The sequence below is a fragment of the Atractosteus spatula genome, chromosome 3 (assembly GCF_055471065.1).
Source record: "Atractosteus spatula isolate fAtrSpa1 chromosome 3, fAtrSpa1.hap1, whole genome shotgun sequence".
In the NCBI taxonomy this organism is placed as follows: Eukaryota; Metazoa; Chordata; class Actinopteri; order Semionotiformes; family Lepisosteidae; genus Atractosteus; species Atractosteus spatula.
Window position 1 is genome coordinate 12935482 of NC_142708.1, and position 22775 is coordinate 12958256.

General features: G+C 34.8%; 1 protein-coding gene across 1 annotated transcript in view; it reads left to right on the forward strand.

The window, feature by feature from the left end:
- Positions 1–22775, forward strand: part of plppr1 (phospholipid phosphatase related 1) — a 73162-nt gene that overhangs the window by 16314 nt on the left and 34073 nt on the right. The window contains exon 2 of the mRNA XM_088910418.1: positions 14766–14862. Within this exon, the coding sequence (XP_088766544.1) occupies positions 14803–14862 (60 nt within the window). The 5' untranslated portion in view covers positions 14766–14802. The remainder of the gene's footprint in view (positions 1–14765; positions 14863–22775) is intronic.

The following is a 22775-nucleotide window of genomic DNA, read 5'->3' on the forward strand; positions in this document are numbered from 1 at the left end:
ATCTACTATTGATGGACAGGGAATTAAATTGAGAAACAAACATTCTTTATCGTGCTATGGTTCAGATACATTTTTAGCTTTGAATTGTCTTGCTTTAACCGCAGTACATTAGTCCACCTCAGTTTTCTGTTCTGTTTTGAAAACGTTACATTTTAAATTACTTTACATTACTTATGAACATTACTTCTGCCCTTGCACAGTCTGTTACAAACCTGATAAACATTCTGTTTTAAAAGGATCTGACTAACGTTTATATTACACACTGCTTATACTCTTAGAATTGTAATACTTGTAAATGATGTAGAAACAGTTAAACAATGTTTTCATTCATTGCATTCAATTGTTTGTGCAATAATTTACAGTATATGAATGTAGATTGAATACGTTTACATATAGGGGTCGTTAACGATAGAGGTCAAGTACAGTAATGATCAAATGTTAGTGAGTCACAAAAATATTTAGTTAAAAGTTAAAAATAATAAACAGTACCAGAGAACTTAAAAATATTGTCTGTTATTTTTGATAAGGCTTTTAATAGTCATGTGCAAGGTTTTTTCTCAGGGGGTGTTTTAAGTATGTTACAAAAAAGAATATAGGTGAGCTGAAAGTTATACAGTTGCTCAGATAGGTAATTGACCCGATAAAACAAAAGGTACCACTAAGCCTTTATAGTGCTATATACATAATATAGGAAAGAATGTAGGTATTCTGAAACATGGATTTCTAACTTTGTGGTTTGGTTTTTGCAGCTTATGTTTTTTAATCTTTATTTTGCGGAAGTCTTCGGTTTGTTGAAAATGTAGCCGTACTTTCAGACTATAGACATTCTCATCATATTGTACCAGTTTTAAAATCATAACTCTGGAATGAAATTGAATTAAAAATGGCTATATTAACATACTGTACAAAGTTCTTCATGATCAAGGTCCTTTATATCTTCAGGAGGTAATTATCCCATGTCTCTAGCACATACTCTGAAGGTTACAAGCTCAGGCACTCTGGTTGTGCTAAAATAACACATGAAAACTGATGATGTTTGAGACTTTTACTGTGATAAGAGAAGGTTACACAGAAGGGAAAGTACCTGAACCATCTAGCTTGTTTAGTAGTTACTGTATGTACTTTATGGAATTCCATTCATGTAAACATTAGGTAGGCTGAAACTCTGAATATTTTTGAAGTAGTGATATTTTTTTTATCTGAATATGCTTATATTCATTTTTACATGTTATTGTGAGGTAGTGAAAGGTAGCTTCTGTGTGAAAGCCACCATCTTGGGTCAAAATCAAGCCTTCCAAATTGGAAAATGCAGAGTGGGACACAGCTGGTCTGAACGAGTAATTGCCACTCAAAGGAAATGAGATTATATGTGAGGAAATGGAGCTGGCTCTATGTGGAATAAGCCACACCTCTGGACTAATGCAGAGGCTTATAAAACCAGTTAGCAGTGAGGGCTTTTACTCATGAGAGATTGGGCTGGCATACAAGTCTGTGGGACTCAGTAAGCCAGGTAGGCTAGAGACAGTAAGTAAAGCTAAGCAAAGACCAATAAGGAAGAAGACTGTTTAGTCTTCCCCAAAGGGAAACCTATGTTTGAGAGCTAGGATTATAGAGGAGGCCATGATGAATTGGACAGACCATGTAATGTGCAAAAAACTGGTATACTGTTTTAAGGTATATTTAAGGATATAAGGTGGTATACTGACAGTGTTGAGATGACTGAATATGTGTTGGAGAAACTTGACTATATTTTATACTGTAGTTTGCATACACATGTGCATCTTCATCCTTTAGATTCTGTTTTCAGTTTTGTCCGACTGCTTTCCAAACTAGAGTCGCTATTAGGGGAGATGTTAATTTAGAAAATATTGTGTTTACAGAATTAGGTAACAATGTGTTGATTAATGTTTTATCATCTTGTAGACCTTTATTTCATAGTTAATCTATTAATACACAATACATAACACATAACTCAATACATAATTAGAATTATTTATGTTTCCATTCTATCTAAGCTATAGACCAGCTCATTATGTTGTATGTGTGTTCTGTGTTTGCACTCTTTATTTTCATCTTCATGTATAATTTGTTACATTGTCTCACACTTTTTCCAAAATGTTGTTCTCTCTTGTCTTGCTGATTTTCTTTCCACTATCTGAAATCTGCCTGTCTCATTCTGATGGGTGATTCTAATATCAATGTTGACAGGTCCACTGTGACATTCACTAGAGAGTTATTAGTTCTTCTGGATCTTTCTCTTTATCCCATTTAGTTACTTTCTCAAAATATTTACATTTCCTTACTCTGGAATAATTGTTAAAACACATTTCTTACTACTCACGTTTCCTGTCTCTGACTACTTTCTAATTTCTTTTACCCTCATCATAGCTTCCCTTCTTACTGTACCCTCAAAGATTCTGTGCCATTCCCTAAAACATTTTGATTCTGTTTAATTTCTCCCTTCCTTGCACTAATCACTTCAACTCAGTTCCAACATTCTCTGAGTCTGTTCTGTATAATGAGGAAGTCAGTTGCATTATTGATGCTGTTGTTACAGAGCACTCAAAATGGTTCCTCGGCTAACAAATCTGCCCTGCTTCTCAGAATTCTGGTAATTAAAAATTCTTTCATAGAAGGGAACAGAGGTGACACTCTTCTAAGTTAGCTGTCCATTGTCATTTTTGGGCCAATAGTCTTAATTCATACAAGAAAGCCAAAGGATGACACGAAAGTTAGTCATTCTTGAGTCTTACAAATTCTAATAAAAAACATGCAGCACTACTTATCTAAAGCGCTCTTCTAAAAAGCTTTTATAAGCACCTGTCTATCACTACTTCCAAAGCTAATTGCGTAGCTTCTTTGGATTTCTGTACTGGAAAAATTGAACATAATTTGAATGAACGTTTTCAGTAACTTTTAGTTCTGTAAAGATTAAATACCCAGCTACACCTCACCCTCCTTTACTTCAGAATTTTATGCCTATTACAATTCTTAATTTATTCTATTACTCCTAGCCTACTTAGTGCATTTTAAGACCTTTTTTGTACTTCAATTGTGGCTTATTTAAGATAATACTTTGAATTTCTCTATAAATTGTCTAATTTGTCTGTATCTGGATGCTGTGTTCCTAAATCTCTTACTATGACAGAAAATCCCAAACAAAACTGTAAACCTCATCAATTTTAATTTTCCACTTATCAAAATCCTTGAAGATACAGTTGAGGTCCAGCTACTGAACCATTTGAACTTCTGTAATCTGTTGAATGAATTCTTGTCACGTTTGAGGTAAAACCATAGCACAGATTGCAATGATTTTATTACCTTTTATTAAATACTGATTCTGGTCTTAACTTTCTGTATTGCTTGCAACATCTTTTCTGCATGATAGGCATGGTAATATTGCTAATCCAAATGTGTGGAACGTAAGGTTTATACTAGACTATGCTCTCACCTGAGTAACCATGTGGTGAATCTGCTTTTTTTCCATCTTTGTTATGCTTCATGCCCCCGTTCCTCTAAAATTTAATTTATTCTATCTTTAGTTCCTGACTTCAGTCTTCCAGATCCCTTTCTTTTGTCTTCTCACAAAATACTCCTTTGGACTGCAGTGAGTTCAGAGTAGTACTGACAGATTTTCTCACTCATTTTCTACGGTATTTTTTTTTCTTTGCTCTACACTTGTTTAATATTCATTCCAAAGGCAAAATTGCAATCGTGGTCTATAAATATCTTAAGAATCCAACCTTTGTCTTACTTTGTCATTATTACATCGTCATCGCTGGTTGTTGATGCGGCCTCACAGCTCTTAGATTCTGGGTTAATTCCAGCCTGGAGAACCTAAGGTGTGGAGTTCACATGCTCTCCCTGTGTCCCCTGTGGGTTTTCATCCAAGAAAACACTGACTAGGTTAATTTGTAGCTCTGAATTTGACTTGAATGCATGTCCTGCAATGGACTGGTGTCCTATACAGGGTACAGCCCAGCTTTGTGTCCTGTACTGTTGGGATAAACTCCATAATACTTCAACTTCCCTACCAGTAATACGAGACTACAGATATTTACTGAAATTTTAAATTGCCCTTCATAATGTGTTTCTGTATTGTCTTAATTTTCCACTACTGATATGTTTACCTTAAATGTTCTAGTTTACTTGCGTGCTTTTTTGAACATTGGAATGCCACCAATACAAATAATGATTTGATTATTTTAGGTAGCCTGCAGTCAGGCTATGATTTTAAACCAACAACTGAGTTTTAAAAAAAAATAAATACGCTGATTTGAGAGAAAGAGGGGTTTCGATTGGAAAGATTGGAAGTGTAATTAGAAGGAGGAAATCTTATATGATATACTGTAACTTCAGAGGAAGAGAAGGATGATGAAGAAGATGACGTTCCTTCTTAAGTCTCTGTATCTCTTCGTCTCTGCTCTTTATCTGTATTCCTGTATTTATGCCATGGTCCAGTCCCATGCAGACTGTCTTATCATCTGACATTGTGAATCGCTGTTGAATTATATATTTTTTTCATTGGATAGTGTTAATGATGATTTAACAGTGAAATTAATTAACCCAAGTAAATATTAAGACTCTTTTTTGATCGTTAGCAATATCCCCCATGTTTACATTACTCCTGGCGCAAGGACATAAATACCAGCAAGCGATACCCAGGAGTTCAAGTAGGGAGTTCAAGCTAGGAAGCACAAACATTGCTAACCTTGCTAAAACTCAGCTGAAAACCTCCACCCCAGTCACAACAATATCTGTGATGTTTCTTGTTGATTTTATTGTGTGTGCATTTGGTAGTTTTCAGCTGCCCTTGTTACATATTCCCTTCTTTGTGTTCCATAACACAAATACATTTTTTCAAGTATTTAGTACAATATAAAAAAAATATACAGAGTATTGTACTCTTTTGACTGATAGCATCGCAGCCTGCTTGACAGTGCCAGTTTCAAGTAAAGCCCATCTGTTTACAAACATTGTGTAAAGAGTTCCTTAAGAAATTAGTATTATGCTACTTTAACAGTCGGAGACATAAGAATAACAGTAAAATGTCTGTATAATGCAAACTTTACATGAATGTATTTATAGTAGATACTGTAAATGGGTGAATTTTAATTCATGATTATCAGCGATGCTGGGGAGTGCGATCAAAAATGACTAAATCTTAAAAAGTTTGCTCAATCTTACTCAAGACTCACGAATGCATCTTTTATATTCTCACAAACATGTTTTTGTTCTCTGTAAACAATTTATGAAGAGATCTTTTTTAAATTGCTCTGGAATGGCAGGTGTCTAGCCTGTATTAATCAAATATGAGATCACAGGTACATAATACCAGTTAAAATTGAGATGAGACCATTTGGCTCATCTAGCTAGATTCTTCTTTTAGTAACTATAATTGATCCATCAATCTCATCCAGCCATTTTTGAAGGACATCTATTAAGGCAACATGATAAGGCATCTTATTCCTTAGTCTCAAACTTTTGTATACTTCTTTACCCAGTAATATATGTTGTTCTTGTACTCTGGGCTTATTCCTCAGCAGCAGTTTCTTCTTTTGTTTCTTGATAAGCAAAATTCCTTTAACATTCTGATTGATGTATTACAGATACAGCCACTCAGAACATGCTTTAATTCTTATTACCACATTGCCAGCGCTGCGGCGCAGCATGGTGTATAACTCACTGGCCAAAGACAATTTATAGCTGGCATTTACTGGTGCAGTAGATGTTAGTGAAAGGATTGTTTCATTTAATTTGTTTCATTGCTTTGGTAACTAAAGGGAATTTTTTGTAGATGACAATAAAAATAAGAAAAGTCTCTGAGAGACTTTTATTTTTTAGTGGTCCTTTGTATTACAGGTTAGAGGATTTTAATCTGCATCCAACTTTGGAGCAGTATTAGCAGGTATTTTATTGATATTGGGTTTCTTTAGTCTCTTAGTTTTCCTAAGGATATCAGAGTCACCTTCCCTGAGCTTCAAATTTTGTGTGACAGCCCAAATACTTCCACATGCCACCTTAAGCATTCATTGCTCCACCTGGTGGTTTTAAAAAGGATTGAAATCTTGCAACGGAATATTTTTAAAAAACGCATTGCAACATGCCATGTACGCTGTATTAAAGCACATAATTCGTTGTGCATTCAGAATAGCTGGATTTGTAGCTGTGCATTGTGCAATTTTATCATAGCCTTTCGGTTGACTTCTATATTTGCTATATAGTCTAATATTCTGTTTGTCTGTTTTATTAGTTCCTTACATTGCCTGGAGGTTGAAAATAATGTTAATATAAAGACATACAGTCTTTTTCCGACTATCCGTACGCAACACCCTGCACCTGAAACAGCATCGGAACAGTGGTCCTAATACAGATCCCTGTGGCACTCCACTAATTTATATCATCCTGATTGGAACATTTGCCTCTTATCCGTATCCTTTGTGTGCTTTTCATTAACTAATGATTAATCAAAGTACATGCATTATACACTGTGCTTGAATCAGATATTTCTGTTTCTTGTTTAAAGAACAGCAAGTTAGTAAAGTAAGACCTTTCCTAAATCCATATACATAATACAGTTCTCCTTAGAATTATATTGGCATATACAGTATATGATCCTGTAGTTTAGTTCTATTTGTTTTTATAATCTTGCAGTTAATTGAAGTAAGATTTATTAGTCTGTAATTACTAAGTTCAGGTTTGTCACTTTTTATGGATGCAAAGAGGGGAGCGGGCAGCATTGATAGTTATTTATCAATGCTGTTTCCTTTTCCTGCTGTTGAACAGTTTCTGTCTCTCCCTACAGTATGTCTTTCTAAAATCTTTTTTTAACCTGTGTTTGCAGCTCATCAAACACCTTTACCATAACAGTTTTTTTCTGTTTTGTGAAGTGCTTTACTGTATATCTCCTTATATTCTTCTTAATATATGTATTTAACTATTTAAGCCACTGGTTGCTGTTTATAGGATCAGTACTGTAAGTCTCTCTTGTGCTTCAAGCAGAATCTCTTGACAGCTGATGTCATCCATCCTCCAATGACTCTATATCTATCCTGTCCCATTCTAGTACTCTTCAGTTATTTCTTTCCTCGTATTGTAAACTTTTAATTTGTACTCTACATGTACTGTATCAAAGTAGGTTTGAAAGCATACCATCTTACAATCACAGTAGGTGCTTTGACAAACTGAATAAGAAGGCAGTTATTAGCTGTATGTAACAGTTTAGTTCAGTCTGTCATTGTTGACGGAGTTTCCCATCCTACTGTACTGTATGTGAGAGAATACATCCTACTGTGTCCTTTACACATACATCTCTAAATTTATTGTGAACTAGAAGTAGAATTTCATAGCGATTTATACTATGAATTGCATAAGTGAACTAGAATTCCATAGTATAAATATGATTTATACTGTGATTTAATTATTTATACTGTCATGCTGAATTAGAAGTTATATCCAAACTGGGCAGTCTGTAGCATATTGCTAACACTGTCCTGTGAATAGGTTTGATGCATATAGATTCTGAGATAATTGATTTATGTAAGTTCTTGTGCTAGAATGCTATTTTTCATGTACTGTATATGCTTTTAAGCACCTGCTTCTTCAATGTTTATTCTACTGTGGTGATATCTTTATGATTAAATATCTTATGGATCTCTTTACCAATTAAATTTTTCCCCTTTCCTTTCAACTTTAAAGTTTTTGAATTTCTGTGTATCCTTAGCCCTAGATGATGGATGCCCTTCTTATTCAATTGTAGTCTGTCATGCCTGTGTGTACAGGCCTTGCAAAAGAAGAGTTTCCAATGGCTTGGAAAGCTGAAGCCTTCTTGATGGATTCAAATTTATAGTTGTTAACCTCCATAGCATATTTTTTACTGCTATCATCTTAAAAACATATTTTCAAATAGTGCCCCTGCTGCATTATTGTTGCAACTTATGAGGTGCAAGTCTGAAGCAGGTTTTAATGTCAAGTTTCAGATCATTTGGTATAGTGGTTCCAAAGACAATAGTAATTTGAAGTCTGAATGAATGAAGAATGAAGTGGCAGTCAGGCAACCATCTTAGTTTAAGAGGGAGCTCAATTGTCCGTTGTTCATTCAACCGTATTGTACAGTACGTACCAGGTTTGGAGGTATGGACCTGTTTTTCTCAGAAAATGCTTTTCTCACACATGCTTCTATTTTGCCACCAGTATAAGTAATTTGTTAGCCTGTGTTATATAATCTATTTTAAATTAACTGATTTTAGATAAGGTTGTTTGAATTAAATATGTGTTAACAAATCCCTGTCAAGGGTGGTGTGTATTGTAAGGACATGGTCATGAGATGCCAGAGTGCTGGGTTTGTTGACCAATTTCAGTTTGATCTGTCCAGGGTTTCTCTGATTCTTTGGGACAATGCTGATAGAGTACCACTGGAATGGTGACATACTATTCTGGGTGCTCTCTTCTGACTTTTATAACTCCAGTGTCCTTTGCCTGGTTACAAGTTTTACTTTATATAGAACAAGACCCTTCCTTCTTGTACTGTACTAGACAGTGACAATTAAGTACTTCAGATAGCCTTAATGTATACAAACGAGTGCTACAACTAGGATTTAAGAGTATCTGGCTTACATACTTTGATGAAACTGCCGTCCTTTTCATCACTTAGTTATATTTTTAAACATTATTATTACAAAAGGCAATTATTAGTGAGGAAAAATGGAGGCTACAGTACAGCACAAAGGCTGTGAATGCCACAGAAGTGACAAACATGCTTTAAAGGGGATGGTAATTTGCATAGACATCCAAAAAGTATCTTCCAGAGCAATTATTGATTCCTAACTGGAAATTAACTTAATATCTACATCATTAACAACATGATCATGCTTTATTGCCAGGTTTTAGTGAAATGTGAAACTACTCTTTATGCCGTATTAGCTTATATTGCTCTCATACTGTAACTGCCAGCAAATATCAGTAGAAATTTAATCAGTAGAAACTGGTCCTTTCTGCAGTTCATGAATCACATGGAATTGCAGCCAAATTTACTTTACAGTAAAGAAGTCACATTGCTGTGGGGTTTTAACTGTCTTAACCATGGCAATATGTAGGAATACATCTGCTTGCTGTTCAATTAAATATAGTAGGGACTTAGACTACACTTCACTGTACAGTGAGATAAAATGCTAAGTTGTCCTAACAATAATATTTAAAAGAAAAAGTAAAAGCAGAGTTATGAATACTTAATTTTTGTAAACAATATAGTTTTTCAATTTGATTTTTGTTTTAATTTGCATTACAAACATTCAGATTTTTCAAAGTTAGATGACTGTTTTCATGCAGCCTTATATACAGATTGATACAATATACAATGCAATTCCAATAGAAATGCTATACTCCATGGAGCTTTTTTTCACATTTTGTTATGTCTGTGCCTCAGAGATTCATGCATTTAAATGAGGACTTTTTTCTCCTTTGCAGGGAGAAAAGGCAGGGTCTTAGTGGTGTCATACATATTCCACCTTACTATCATACTGACTGTGCTCCAAGGGCTATTCAAGGCCTTTGACAATATTTAATACCATCAACAGATCTGTGCCTTTCCAACAACTTTTTCCCAGAGTCCATTCGAAAGTGCCTTGGTGCTCAAAGTTGAGTCCTTGCTTTGAAATGCAGTACAAAGCAGAGGGAACCTGCAGAGACAGCTGAAAGCCCAAGTAGTGGTTGTTAAATTGTAGTGAGTCACATGATTTCAGGATAAAGTCAGCTAAACATGAAGTAAAATCTAAAATAAATAAAATCAAAGGTTTACCACCATTTTTGAGTTACTGCTGAGGAGCCTCTGTAAGACAGTAGTCAACGAACAGCATGGTACAGCAGTCAACTCAGCAATGGATTCCACAGGATGAACTAATCAGAAGTTTTATAACAATTGCATCATGATTAAGTGTGAACTCTCTGCCATGTTATTCTCAGTTGAAGCAGCATGGAAGCAGTCCCAGATACTTCATGAGCTTAATTACTCTCTAGCTAAAGGCAAAATAATTTTGTTGAAGTTGCTGTTGTTGTTTAAACGTGGGTGTAATTTCCCAAGTGTACGCTTACTTCGTTATTGATACATTACAATATTATTTGCTGCGGATATTTTTGTATTAGATTTTTCACATCGTGATACGGGAAGAACAGATTAAGGAATGATCAGTGTCGTTCTTGAAAACCAATAATGTGTGATAATGGCATGAAAAACATGTCAGCATGTTTTTTTTTTCATTTTTCAATGCATTCAGCATTGTTTTTTGTGAGCATTGTTTTGTACATGAACTGGTAGTACTGTATATAAACTATGCTTTAAAAAATATCAAAGATGATAAAAGTAATAACTGATTTAAAGTTGAAGATCTGTCTTCGGAGGTTGCAAGAAAAGATAGGATGGCATTATGACGGGTGGGGGAGTAGTGAAGTTTAACTATGTTTGCAATTTACAGCAAGATTCAAAATACTCAGAGAGCTCGAAACCATGGTTTATTGTGGTCCTAATGATTCCTCTGGTTAATTAACTTCTCAGTAAAATCATTAGGACTGCCATGATAAAGAATAAATAGTCATCAGTGTCTGGCAATTCATAGGTCATTACCCTGACTCCATACGAATGGACGACAGCATAAATATAAGGCAGACAGGACAAAGAAAGACAAAGAATAGGAGGAAAATTAAGACAGGAAGAAGGAACATCATCATCATTCATCATCTTCGTCTTCATCTTTCTCCAAAGATTTAGCCATGCAAGAAATATTTGCTCTGATCAGTCTTGGAGACCACATTCAGACTAAGTATTCTGAGCACTATTGTAAGAGAGCTTGACATTGTATTTATTTTGGGAGATCCTCATATCTAATGTTGCGTATTCCTCAGGCTAACAATCTTCTATCCTATGATAGTGATGCATTGTTAGAATGGGAGAAATTCCCATTTACTTATGGTCATCCTTCTGTTTAGAAAGGGAGATTTAAGTCTGGATGGCATTCTTTTTCATTAAGAAACACAAATTCTATCTGTATACATTGTTGTGATTGTGTATTTGGATTACAGATGCAGAGTACTGGGTTTGTAGGCCTAAAGGTAATAGGACTCTGGTATGCACAGATTGGGCATACAATATGTGGTATAGTCCAAATGGTGTACAGAACGTTGTGTAGTGCTGTGAGTTGTATAGTTGTGTCATTTTGTTAATAAATATTTAACTTATTACCTGATTTATTACTCATTATTTATTATTTATGCTTTTATGCTAGAGAATAACAACATTTTTCCTTAATGTTTGTTTTATTCTATTCCCTGTATTGTTGCTCTCCCCCCATAAAAAGTCAGTTATACTATTTTTTAAATATCTTTTATATTTATGGTAAAAGGTAGTCATGATTGTTTCTGTATTGTGTGAAGACTTCTGCTGTTTTAAACTCTTGGTATTTTCACAATTTAAGTATAAATCAACATAGAGTAGTAAACTGATTTATATAGTCTAAATCTAAATAAATTCATAAAATGATTGTTTGTCTTTATGCCATCTTTAGTTTACTTTACCTGTATTGCTAGCTGTTACAGTGATTTAGCATTGGGTTTGATGGCAGTGAGTCATTGTACAGTAGGTTTTTTAAGTGCAGCCCTTTTGCTTGTGTGCTGCTTCTTTCATTGAGAGCTTCTTCTTGGAAGCCACTGAAAAGGCTTCTTGCCTTAGGCTGAGCTCTTCAGAACTGAGTGCCAGTATCCATTGGGACCCCATAAACAAATGAAAGTCTCAATAGGCACATGAAGCTTATTAGGCCCATTAGCATAAAAGTGAATATGGAACCAGTCAACCCCTAGCAGGTGGTGTGAGATGCCTGCAGCAAAAGCTCTAGTGCTTTTTGGTGGCAGTATAGCGCTCAGCTCCAAGCACCAAAAGGTTTCTTTCATCCTGACTGATGTAGCGTAATGCTCCAATGGCAAAAGCCATATGCCTCTTGGTTAACTGGAGCACAATGCCATTACAGAATTAACAAAACGTGACAGAAATGTGAACATGGCGTGTGTAGAATGAAATCCTCACATACTTCTCCTCACCACTTACTATATAAGACCCGTTTAGTCCTCTCCAATTGTTTTATGTATTGACTTCACCGGCTTGAAAACATACAAAATACAGTATATGCATTTAGGGCAGCACAGTAAGAAAAAAAAAATCAAAGGACAGTTATGTGAACAGTAAAAGTAAATGTAATTGTGAGAAAAATATTGCTAGGCCTACTTGACCCCTGTAGATTTTATTGAAGATTTGAAGGTTTGAACCTTATTGAAGGTTTATTGAAGGTTTTATTGAAAGTGTATGACTTTTATGAGGAGGGAATTTGTTTCATGGCATGAATGTCATGTTTAACAATGAGTCAAAAACTCACTGATCCTTGAAGTCGTTCAGCCGTTTTGCTCTTTGTATGAGAAAGATGTGTTAAAAACTGACGTATTAAAATTATGAATTAATTAATTATTGAATTATGAATCATGGTTAATATGAGTTTTTATTTCAAAACTATTAAACTCTTCCACTGGATTCAGGAAAAAAAGGGTTACAGAGTGGAGCTTTAAGGAGACTGAAATACATGCTCATTACTTCATATTGGTTGGTAATGTTATTTTCCTTTACAAATGGCATGATGTTTCACAGCTTTAGCTAAGAACCTCTATTTAATTGGGAAAGCCAAACATAAGAAAAATTGTACACAAGAAAAGGCCATTAGTTTGAAGCTCACCTATCAAGCTCTGTGAATAATTGATCTGAGAATCACATCCATTCTCATCTCAAATGATTTTTTTAACAGTTCATGACATCATCGACATAGCTGAGTAGCTTGTTTTAGACTCCCTTTCCCCTTTGCCTGCTGTTCTATTTTGTTAACACTTCCTGTTTTCATTTGTGCCCTCTTCTTTGTGTTTCACTGTTGGTGCTGAAGAAGTCCTACAATGAAATTCGCTGTCCTCTCTCTGTTCAAGCCTAAAACAATTAAATTATTTTAGACAAATCCCTTGAGACCAGGATTGTCCCTGGTTGCACAACTTTAGAATGATTCCACATAAGCAATATCTTTTTTTTTGTGGTGTGGTGACCAAAATTGTGAATAATATGTTAATGAAGTCTTACGGGCGCATTGTATTGATTTAATAGAACATCCAGTAATTTTGGATCTGCAATTTGGTCTACATAATAAAATACTATTTGCCCTTTTTATTGCTACCCAGCATTTTCTTACAGTTGTAAATGATGTAGCAACATAAACACTTACATCTTTCTCATAACTTGCTTCTTCAAGCTATGTTTCCCATTTAGTATTTCTTGAGAGTAACGCACTGCATTTAGCTACATTGCCACCTGATGGATGTTTGCCTTTATAAATCTCTTTTTTGAATTTAATTTGCAATTTCTACAATGTCTGATAATCCTCTTAATTTGATATTGTTTGCAAATGGGACTAGTTAACCTTTTTTGTACCAGATTCTGGATCTTTAATATAAATCAGAAAGAGTAATGGTCCTAAAACAGATCCTTGTGGTACTACCCTAAATACATCATCCCAATTTGAACATTCATCCCAGACCTGTTCTCTCTGTTTCTATCCATTAATTCAGGTACTGTACATTTCCTATCATGATGCATGCAAAGCAGACACTGATTTCCTCCTGTATTTTGAGAATTTATCTTTAATGAGGAATTTTATCAAAACTTCATATCAGAGTATTGGCCTTCTGAAAATCTAAAAATACTATATAATATGCTTTGTTTGTGACCTTTACAGCATAACTAAAGAACAAGCAACACCAATGTTTAATAACATCCAAATTGACTTTCCTCTAATATCCCATTACCATACAGATGATGCTCTAGTTTAGTTTTAAGAATTGTGTCTATTAATGCAATAGAAGGAAGGCTTACAGGTTTATCATTATGAGGTTCAATTTAAGCACCCCTTTGGTACTGTAGATGGTTGCAGTACATGACATACCTGTACAGTACATTAGCAATTTCCAGTCTACGAATATTAACACCATTTTTGTTGTTCATAGCAGGGCTAATGGCCAATGGCCTCTTGTTTCCTGAAGTACAATTGATAAACAACACCAACTGCTCCTGGATGTTATGTTTGTCATCTCCCTCCTCCAATTGTGGAAGGTTGTTTTTCCTAAAAGTGTGCCAACCTTAAATAAATATATGAATTGGCATCTGGGGGAGGAGATAGACATAGGGAGATATGATACCAGCTATTTAATATTGTTTTTATATTACTACACATTTTATTTCCTCAGTCTGCTGCTGGGTTAATTTTATCAGATTATATTTTGGTTTGTGATAAATTAGATACAGTGATAAGATCTAGCCTGATGAGTGCTATGGTTCTGTTATAGACTTTATCTACATCCGCATACAATAATTTGAATATTGTGTGATTTTTTTACCCATATATACATACGTTACCTGTACTCTTTTTGAGTACTGTATGTTGAAATTTGTATTATAACCTGAATAGTCCAAGGAATATTGGTAGGCTGTTCCTTTTAGTAGATGAACTTGTAGTGCCTTCCTGAAATATAGAGAAATACCATTTCATCCAGAATTAATCATTGAGTCATAATGTTTTTTTCTTGATTTATAGTAAATGTTTAGGTGTCTTATTTCTGTTAAACAACGAGACCATACTTCATATACATATAACTCATATCTTATATTACATGACAGTTGCTCTGCTTTTTTGCAGATTGTAAAAAGTAGCAGAGAGACCCGAGACTCAGAAGATGGCTCCAGACAACACACAGCGAAGCTACTCCATTATACCTTGCTTCATCTTTGTAGAAGTAAGCACTTATTGATTTCTGTAGAAATGCATACTTATTTTAATTTATTAAATTTAATCATTATACAAATATATAAAGCTAAAGAATAAAATGTCTTGTATTGGACATTCATTTATGTATACAGTGCCGTGAAAAAGTATTCCGATTTCCTCTAGTATTGCACATTTTTGACACTGAATGTTTTCAGGTCTTCAACTAAAATCTAATATTAGACAATGGGAACCAGAGTGAATAAATAACTCATTTTGTTTTTACTTATTTTATTTATTTAATGAACAAAGTTATCCAACACCAATTGGCACTGTGTGAAAAACTAATTGTTAAATCAACCCAATTAAAGGGATAATTTAGAGTCAGCTGATTGATTACAGCCAGCCCTGCTCAATATAAACCTCACTAATTTTGACCCTTACCATCAGAGTCAAGTTGCCAGCAAAAAGATTCAACAATCACATTATGCCATGATCAAAGGAAATTCCTGAAGAGATCAGAACAAAAGTTGTTAATATCTATCAGTCTGGAAAGGTTACAAAGCCATTTCTAAAGCTCTGGGACTCCACTGAACCACAGTGAGAGCCATAATCTCCAAATGGAGAACACTTGGAACAGTAGTGAATCTTCCCAGGAGTGGCCGGCCTGCCATAATTTCTCCAAGGGCGCAACGTAAAATCATCCAGGATGTCACAAAGGATCCTAAAAAAACATCCAAGGAACTGCAGGCTTCTCTTGCCTCAGATAAGGAAGATTGTTCATGACTCCACAATCAGAAAGAGACTGGGCAAAAATGGGCTTCATGGGAGAGTAGCAAGGCGGAAATTACTGCTAAGCAAGAAGAACATAAGTGCTCATCTCTCATTTGCCAAGAAGCACCTGGATGATCCCCAATCCTTTTGGGAGAATATTCTATGGATAGATGAGTCAAAGGTGGACCTTATGTCTGGCGTAAAGCAAACACAGAGTTCCACAGTAAGAATATCATACAAACAGTCAAACATGGTGGTGGTAGTATGGTGGTGTGGGGATGTTTTGCTGCCTCAGGACCTGGACGACTTGCCATAATTGAAAGAACCATGAATTCTGCTCTGTCAGAAAATTCTTAAGGAGAATGTCCGGTCATCCGTCTGTGAGATGTAGCCGAAGCGTAGTTGCGTCATGCAGCAAGACAGTGATCCAAAGCTCAAAAGCAAGTCCACATCAGAATGGCTGAAAAGAAGCAAAATTAAAGTTTTGGAGTGGCCTAGTTAAAGTCTAGACCTAAATCCAATAGAGATGCTGTGGCAGGACCTCAAATGAGCAGTTCATGCTTGAAATCTTTCTGACAATGTTTCTAAATTAAAGCAGTTCTGCGAGGAAGGAGTAGGCTAAAAGTGATGTGAAAGACTGATACAGTATTGAATTATAGAAAGCATTTGGTTGCAGTCATTGTAGCTAAAGGTGGCGCAACCAGTTATTAAGTGTTATTGGGGGCAATTACTTTTCACACAGGGGATATGAGTGTTGAATAATTTTGTGTATTAAATAAATTAAATAGTAATAAAAAAGTGTTTTTGTTCACTCAGGTTCTTTATCTAATATTATATTTTGTCTAAAGATCTGAAAAAAGCAAGTGCGTCAAATATATAATAATAGAGAAAATTAGGAAGGAAGTACTTTTTCACAACACTGCACAGTATATAAACAGCCCTACCCTACCCATTATTAGAGAATGGGATGCTCTGTAGGAGTGACACATTCTGAACAATGCAGTGGGAATAACCCAGAATGTCGTATGACTTTAGAATTCCTGATGACTTTAAAGCAGTAGCAGACCATGCCTGCTGGCTGTGATGTGGACAATAAAACTGATAGATGACTGTACAGTATATAAGATATATAAAATCATACCATATATCTTGAAGCATGATATTCGGTAAATGTGCCTCTCGTGCGTTGCAGGAGACAGTAGTTCAGACAGTATTCAGGTTCTACAGGTTGTGGTTGGTAGATCAAGAATCCAACAGAAAGTATAAGTCCTAATGATTTGCTACCCTTTCTAAGAAAAGGGGTAGTCCCTATGGATTGGAGAATTGCAAATGTCCTCTGCCCATCCACAAGAAGGGTAAGAGAAATGTACTGTGCGGTTTAATTATAATACTAATAAGCCTAACCTCTATTACATGTACGTTTATGGGATCATTTTTAGAGCTAAACTAGAGAGTCATCTTTACAGAAATTTGGTATGGAAATTAGCAGGCAAAAGGTAGATCTTGCCTAATCAGCTTGGAAGATTTATTTGAACAAGCATCAACAGGAATGGATACACACAGAGTATGTGATAAGGTATATTTTGATTTTCAGAAGGCATTTGATGAAGTTCCTCAGAAATTATTAATTCTTAAATAACAAGCGGCAAGGACATGTGAGTGTTTGTTTTGAGAAGTGGTTAATAAACAGAAAACAAAGTAGGGATAAGTGGTTAATACTCAAATTGAGGTATTTTAACTGGTGTGGTACCACAGGGATCTATACTAGTACCTCTATTCTTCCTAATTTATATCAATGATTTAGATTCTGGTATAATTTGAATATTGAAGTTTGTAGATGATACAAAAAGTTGGTGCATTAGCAGACACTGTTGAAGCAGCAAATAAAATTCAGAAACATTTAGATAAAATTCAAAACTGGGCAAACACTTGGAAGATGATGTTTAGTGTAGACAAGTGAAGGATTCTGCATGTGGGCTGCTGGTCTCTGTTCACTGTGGCTTGGTGCAAAGTTTACAGCATGGAGAAAGCAACAATACAATGTGAAACATTGAGTGAGAAGAGGCGTCGTATAAAAAGGCTGAGGTGTTTATGTTGGCATAATTTACATGATTACAGAATAGGAGGCACTATTCCCCTGTTGTGGGAGTATGGAACACGCTGCCCACTCATGTTGTTGAAGTCTATACTCTAGCTTCTTTGAAGAAATGGCTGGATAACATCCTTGGATCAATTAGCAAATAACTCCCAAATGGGCTAGATGGGCAAATGGCATCCTTTAATTTACAGTATAAACTTTCTTATTTTCTTATGCTGTTCAATTACAGTGCCTATAGAAAGTCTTTTAAAGTGTTAATGTACATCTTCAGAAATCCTGTAAAGCTACTGCATGTAAGACATTTAAAGCCAAAGCACCAAATCAAATAGATGTGCATCCTCATATTTTTAAATATTGCTTTTTTCAATACTGTAGGGTTTTGATGTTTTGAAGGTTTGGTGCAGATAAATGTCACAAATAGTCAAATTGGCTTAAATCCAGGTCTAACCATATACAGTTGCCTAATGTACATTCAGTAGTATGTATGGTTAAAACATACTGTATGTAAGCAACCATCCCTTATATAATAATTTATTTACTAATGCATTGGCTTTAGGTTAATTAAAATAACACCAATTAGCCAGTAATTACAGTAATTATAATAATAATAATAATATATATTATATTATATTATATATTATAATATATAATAATATATATTATTATATCTTATAAATATATTATATATTATTATTAATATAATAATAATAAGTAATTAATCTTACAGTAATAAGAAACCTATAGTTATAAGCTAAAATAACACAAATTCATCCTCTGCATCCTGCAGATACCTGCACTCACTCTCTCTTCTTCCATGATTGGTCACCGCGCTGTAATCAAAAGGGCATTAAACTAGGTTGTCAGTAAGACTTAAAAGATTGTCTTCAGCCAGTCATTCCCCATCCCACAGGCACAGAATCAGGAGTATTACAGTACATTAAAACAAGACCACGTTCAGATGCGGATGCTGGGTAGTGGGTACTTGGGCAGGGGGCAGGAAGAGAATCACTCATAAGCATACGCATATGTACAGTACACATAATCACACATATGTACACATACAGTAAGTACGCATATGTACACATAATTACACACAAATATGTTTACATACAAATATGTACACATATGCATACGTACATGTGTGTACATATGCAGATATGTACACCTATACATATGTATACATACTGTAAGTACATATTCACATGTGTAAACATACAAGTACACATACCTGTATTCAGAATACACACTGGATAATGTACTGTAGCAATTCGCAGTGCACACACTACATACTGCACTGCACCTTTTTAAAAATATTCTGTTGTCCGACTGTACTATTTTGTAAAACCACCAGGTGGCGCAGTGAATGTTTCACACAGCGTGTGGAAACGTGGACTATCGTCACAAAATCCCTGGTTTAGAATCCCTGTCAATGCTGAGCCCCATTCTATAATTTTTTTCCAATTATAGAATGTAAGTTGTATACTGTTTAGACTTTTACTAATTTAAAACCATGTATTACAGTATGTTAAATATTAAGTTAATTAAAAAGTGGGTCTATTTTATAAAAACAAAATTACTCAGTGGATATATAAAAAGTTATTAATATACTGTAGCTAGTTGTGAATGCGATTTGCTTTTTACTGGTTTACATCAGAATTGAGATAATCTCTATTTAGTCTTAATGCAATGAGTAATCAGGAAACAATTTAACCTTAATTTAACTAATTTCACACCTACTCTTCTGTAGTGGTAATATAGTATACCTGATGTACATACAGTAGGTGGTAGTGGTAGCTAAATATAAAAAAACAACGTGCACAACAGTATTCTACCTTCTTCATTAACATTTTATGCATCAAAGTCTTTAACTTGGTAACTTACAGTGGTTATTTTGGAAATGTTTTGATGTGCCATGCTTGTTGTAACTATATATAGTTTATATACTTTATAAAAAGCTATAATGTTTTAACCTATTCTAAGAATGCATAATAAGAACACTGTACTTGCTGTGGTTATTGTTGTAAAAAAGTTTACAACAATAATCAATAATAGTGACTTAATACCACTTGATAGGGAATATTAATATGGAATCATATAACTAAAGAAATTTTGGGAGCTAAACATATCACTTGTTGATATTTTGGAAACATTTTGATGTTCATTTTAACTACTTTTGATGTCCTTGTACAGTCGTTGTAATGGACTGTAATAGACTAATGTAGCGCATTGTACTTAAGTGGCAGTTTAGTACAGTGGTACATCTGCCAGCTACACAGAAGGTAAACGTTTCGATTTCCAGACAGACCATTGCTTTGTTTTTTTACCTAGCCAGATATTATGTATATAAAAAATAGTTTATTATTATAGCTTGTTGTGAATGCGCCTTTTTCAGTTTTACATTCACATTGAGAAAATCTGTATTTTGTCTTAAAGTAAATTTCAGCAACAAGTAATCAGTAATTCAAAAGGGTTTAGTAAGGATCCACCGAGACGATTCAGTAACATCAGACTCAATGAAGTACATTGGACTATAGCTGCGTGATAAAGCAAGAAAAGTAATTTCATTTTGAATGGAAAATGGGAAACATTTTTTTTTTACACAGAGTCATTACCATCTGGAGCAAACTTCTAGCCAATTTGTTGAAGTTTAAACCCTGGACTCTTTCATGAAACAATTGGACACAATTTTAAATTCAGATAGATTCTATCAAATAACAACCAAAAGCGCAAGATGGGCCAAATGGACACCTCTTGTTGGCAACTGTTCTGATGTTCTTATACTTACATATGACATGACACTGTGCTGTGCAGAAACCTTGCTTGGGTGTTGCTACTCTAATTAAATTTAAGTGCTCATGACTTTGATCATAGCAGTAATGTAGTGTAGTTGTTAGGGTTTTAGATTTGTACCTGCAAGCTTGTGTGTTAAAATCCCAGGTGATGTACTCCTTTAAAATATCCTATTATATAAATTAATGGAAATAAAGGTTGTTTTGGATAAAAGAGTTAACCAAATGATTAAAGATAAGATTGAAAGTTTTAGCCTTCACACTGTAGGAAGACGTGAAAATACTGTGTAGTTCAACTTGACTTTTTAATGAGCACTCACTTTTTATTTTGAAGTTTATTAGATTTATTATTTCTAATTGGACAGTTTCCTCATGGGAAGTTATCCGGTTTTAGAAACCTGTACCAGTAATGGCAGGACATAATTAATGTTTCAGGATTTGAGGTTCCTTTTATTTTTACCCATAGTATAAATATAAATATTATATAATATTATACATAATAATATACTATATATTTAGTATTATTAAATAGAATAAATAACTGAGCTAATTTTACGTTTTTTCATAGAACGATGCAGCATTTCCCTGGCCATAGGAAACCTGTTATTTTTAAATAAAAAAAATTGCATGGCTCTAACCTTTGAGGACTGGATTTGTGCTGCATTAAGCTATGGCTCTTTGTTTTGCAATAATTGTCATATATTGTAAGATCTGTCAATTGACGGAACCAAATCGGAAAATTTGTAGCAGGTGGTTAACAGCATCCGTCGGGATTGATTTGCATTTTGTGCATGTGACAGAGCTATTTGCTCATCTACGCAACATATGTTGCATCTGTTCGTAGTTCAAGTAAAAGAAAGTGTTCCTATCGTGAAAGAGGTTACTTGGTACTTGAGTTGTATATTCATCCATTAGCTGAATGGCTTTTGGCAGCTTTTTACTCTATCTAGCAGAGGTAGGATTTGTATGGCATAGATTAAGTATGGCTAAAACTTAAAACAGAGAATGATTGTACTAAAGAAAGGCTTGTACCACCCACCTGTGTTCCTTGTACTTCCTAGCAGGCAAACAAATTCTGTAACTAAATCAAAGGCAAAAATGTGAAATGTCTTAATTTCTTGGAGTGTTACCGCTGATAATGAAATTAGGCTTTTGTTAGGTAGCTGCAAGCAAAAACTATATATACAGCTGTATGCAAATTTTGGGCACCCTTGGTCAAATTGCATGTTTCACAGAATCTCTAAGTGAAATGAAGTTAGTAATCCTCTGCAGGGTACAAACGTAACTTATTTCTCCATGTTAAAATTATTATTTATTTTCATTTATTGCTGAATTTAACAAATTGAAAGCAACATGCCAGCCGTGGAAACAGCCAGCTGTGCAAACAGCAGGCCATGGAATGACCTGGACATAGTTTTCTTGAACATGCATTAGTACTTTTTAGTACTGTATTGTTTTACGTTGTCCTGCTGGAAAATCAACACTTTTGGACTGAATTGTGGAAAAGAAAATGTTGCCTCAAGAACTTCAGCATTGTTCACTAAGTAGTAAGGTTGCCTCAGCTAGTACCAAATGCATTCCTTTGTGGAGTAGATTCCTTCTATCTCCACTTGTTGTCTTGCGGACAGCTAGTGGACACTAGCATTGGCTAGTGAATGAAACACTCTACCTTTCTCTGCTACCCCAAATGTTCTCTGGCCAATAGCGAGCAACCATTTTTCTCTTCTATTGACATGTTAACTATAAAGGCTGCTGAGCGTATTTACAGGTAGATATTGAGATATTTACATAGATGAGACATGGTAGTCGTGCTGATGCATGCAGTATTTCTTCCTGGATTTCTTAACATGGCAACTGAAATTTAAAACATGTCTGAAAACATGAAGCAGTTGGATGTGAAGTTCCTGGCCTGGTGTGTATTTCAAAATGTGTTCTTCTTTTCTCTAAACCAGTGAACTGACTACGGAGGTAGAATGTTTCATTCTCCAGGTAGCATATCATTTAGTATTACAATAATAATCAGTAACTCTTTTAAGCACTTTTCATCCCAAAAGATCTCAATGCACTTTATATCTGGGAAAGGACACAATGCATTCACCACTGAGGTGCAGCATCTACAGTAGCTTTCGTATTGCCACCTGCTTAAACAGCAGACAGGGATTGAGACTGATACAGTATATGGCAAAGCAATGTTCGATTCTGATAAATATGTTTTTAATTATTTAGAAGTCAGATCTATTAAGTTTTAAAAGAAATGCAAATTTATCATGATAAATTTATCAA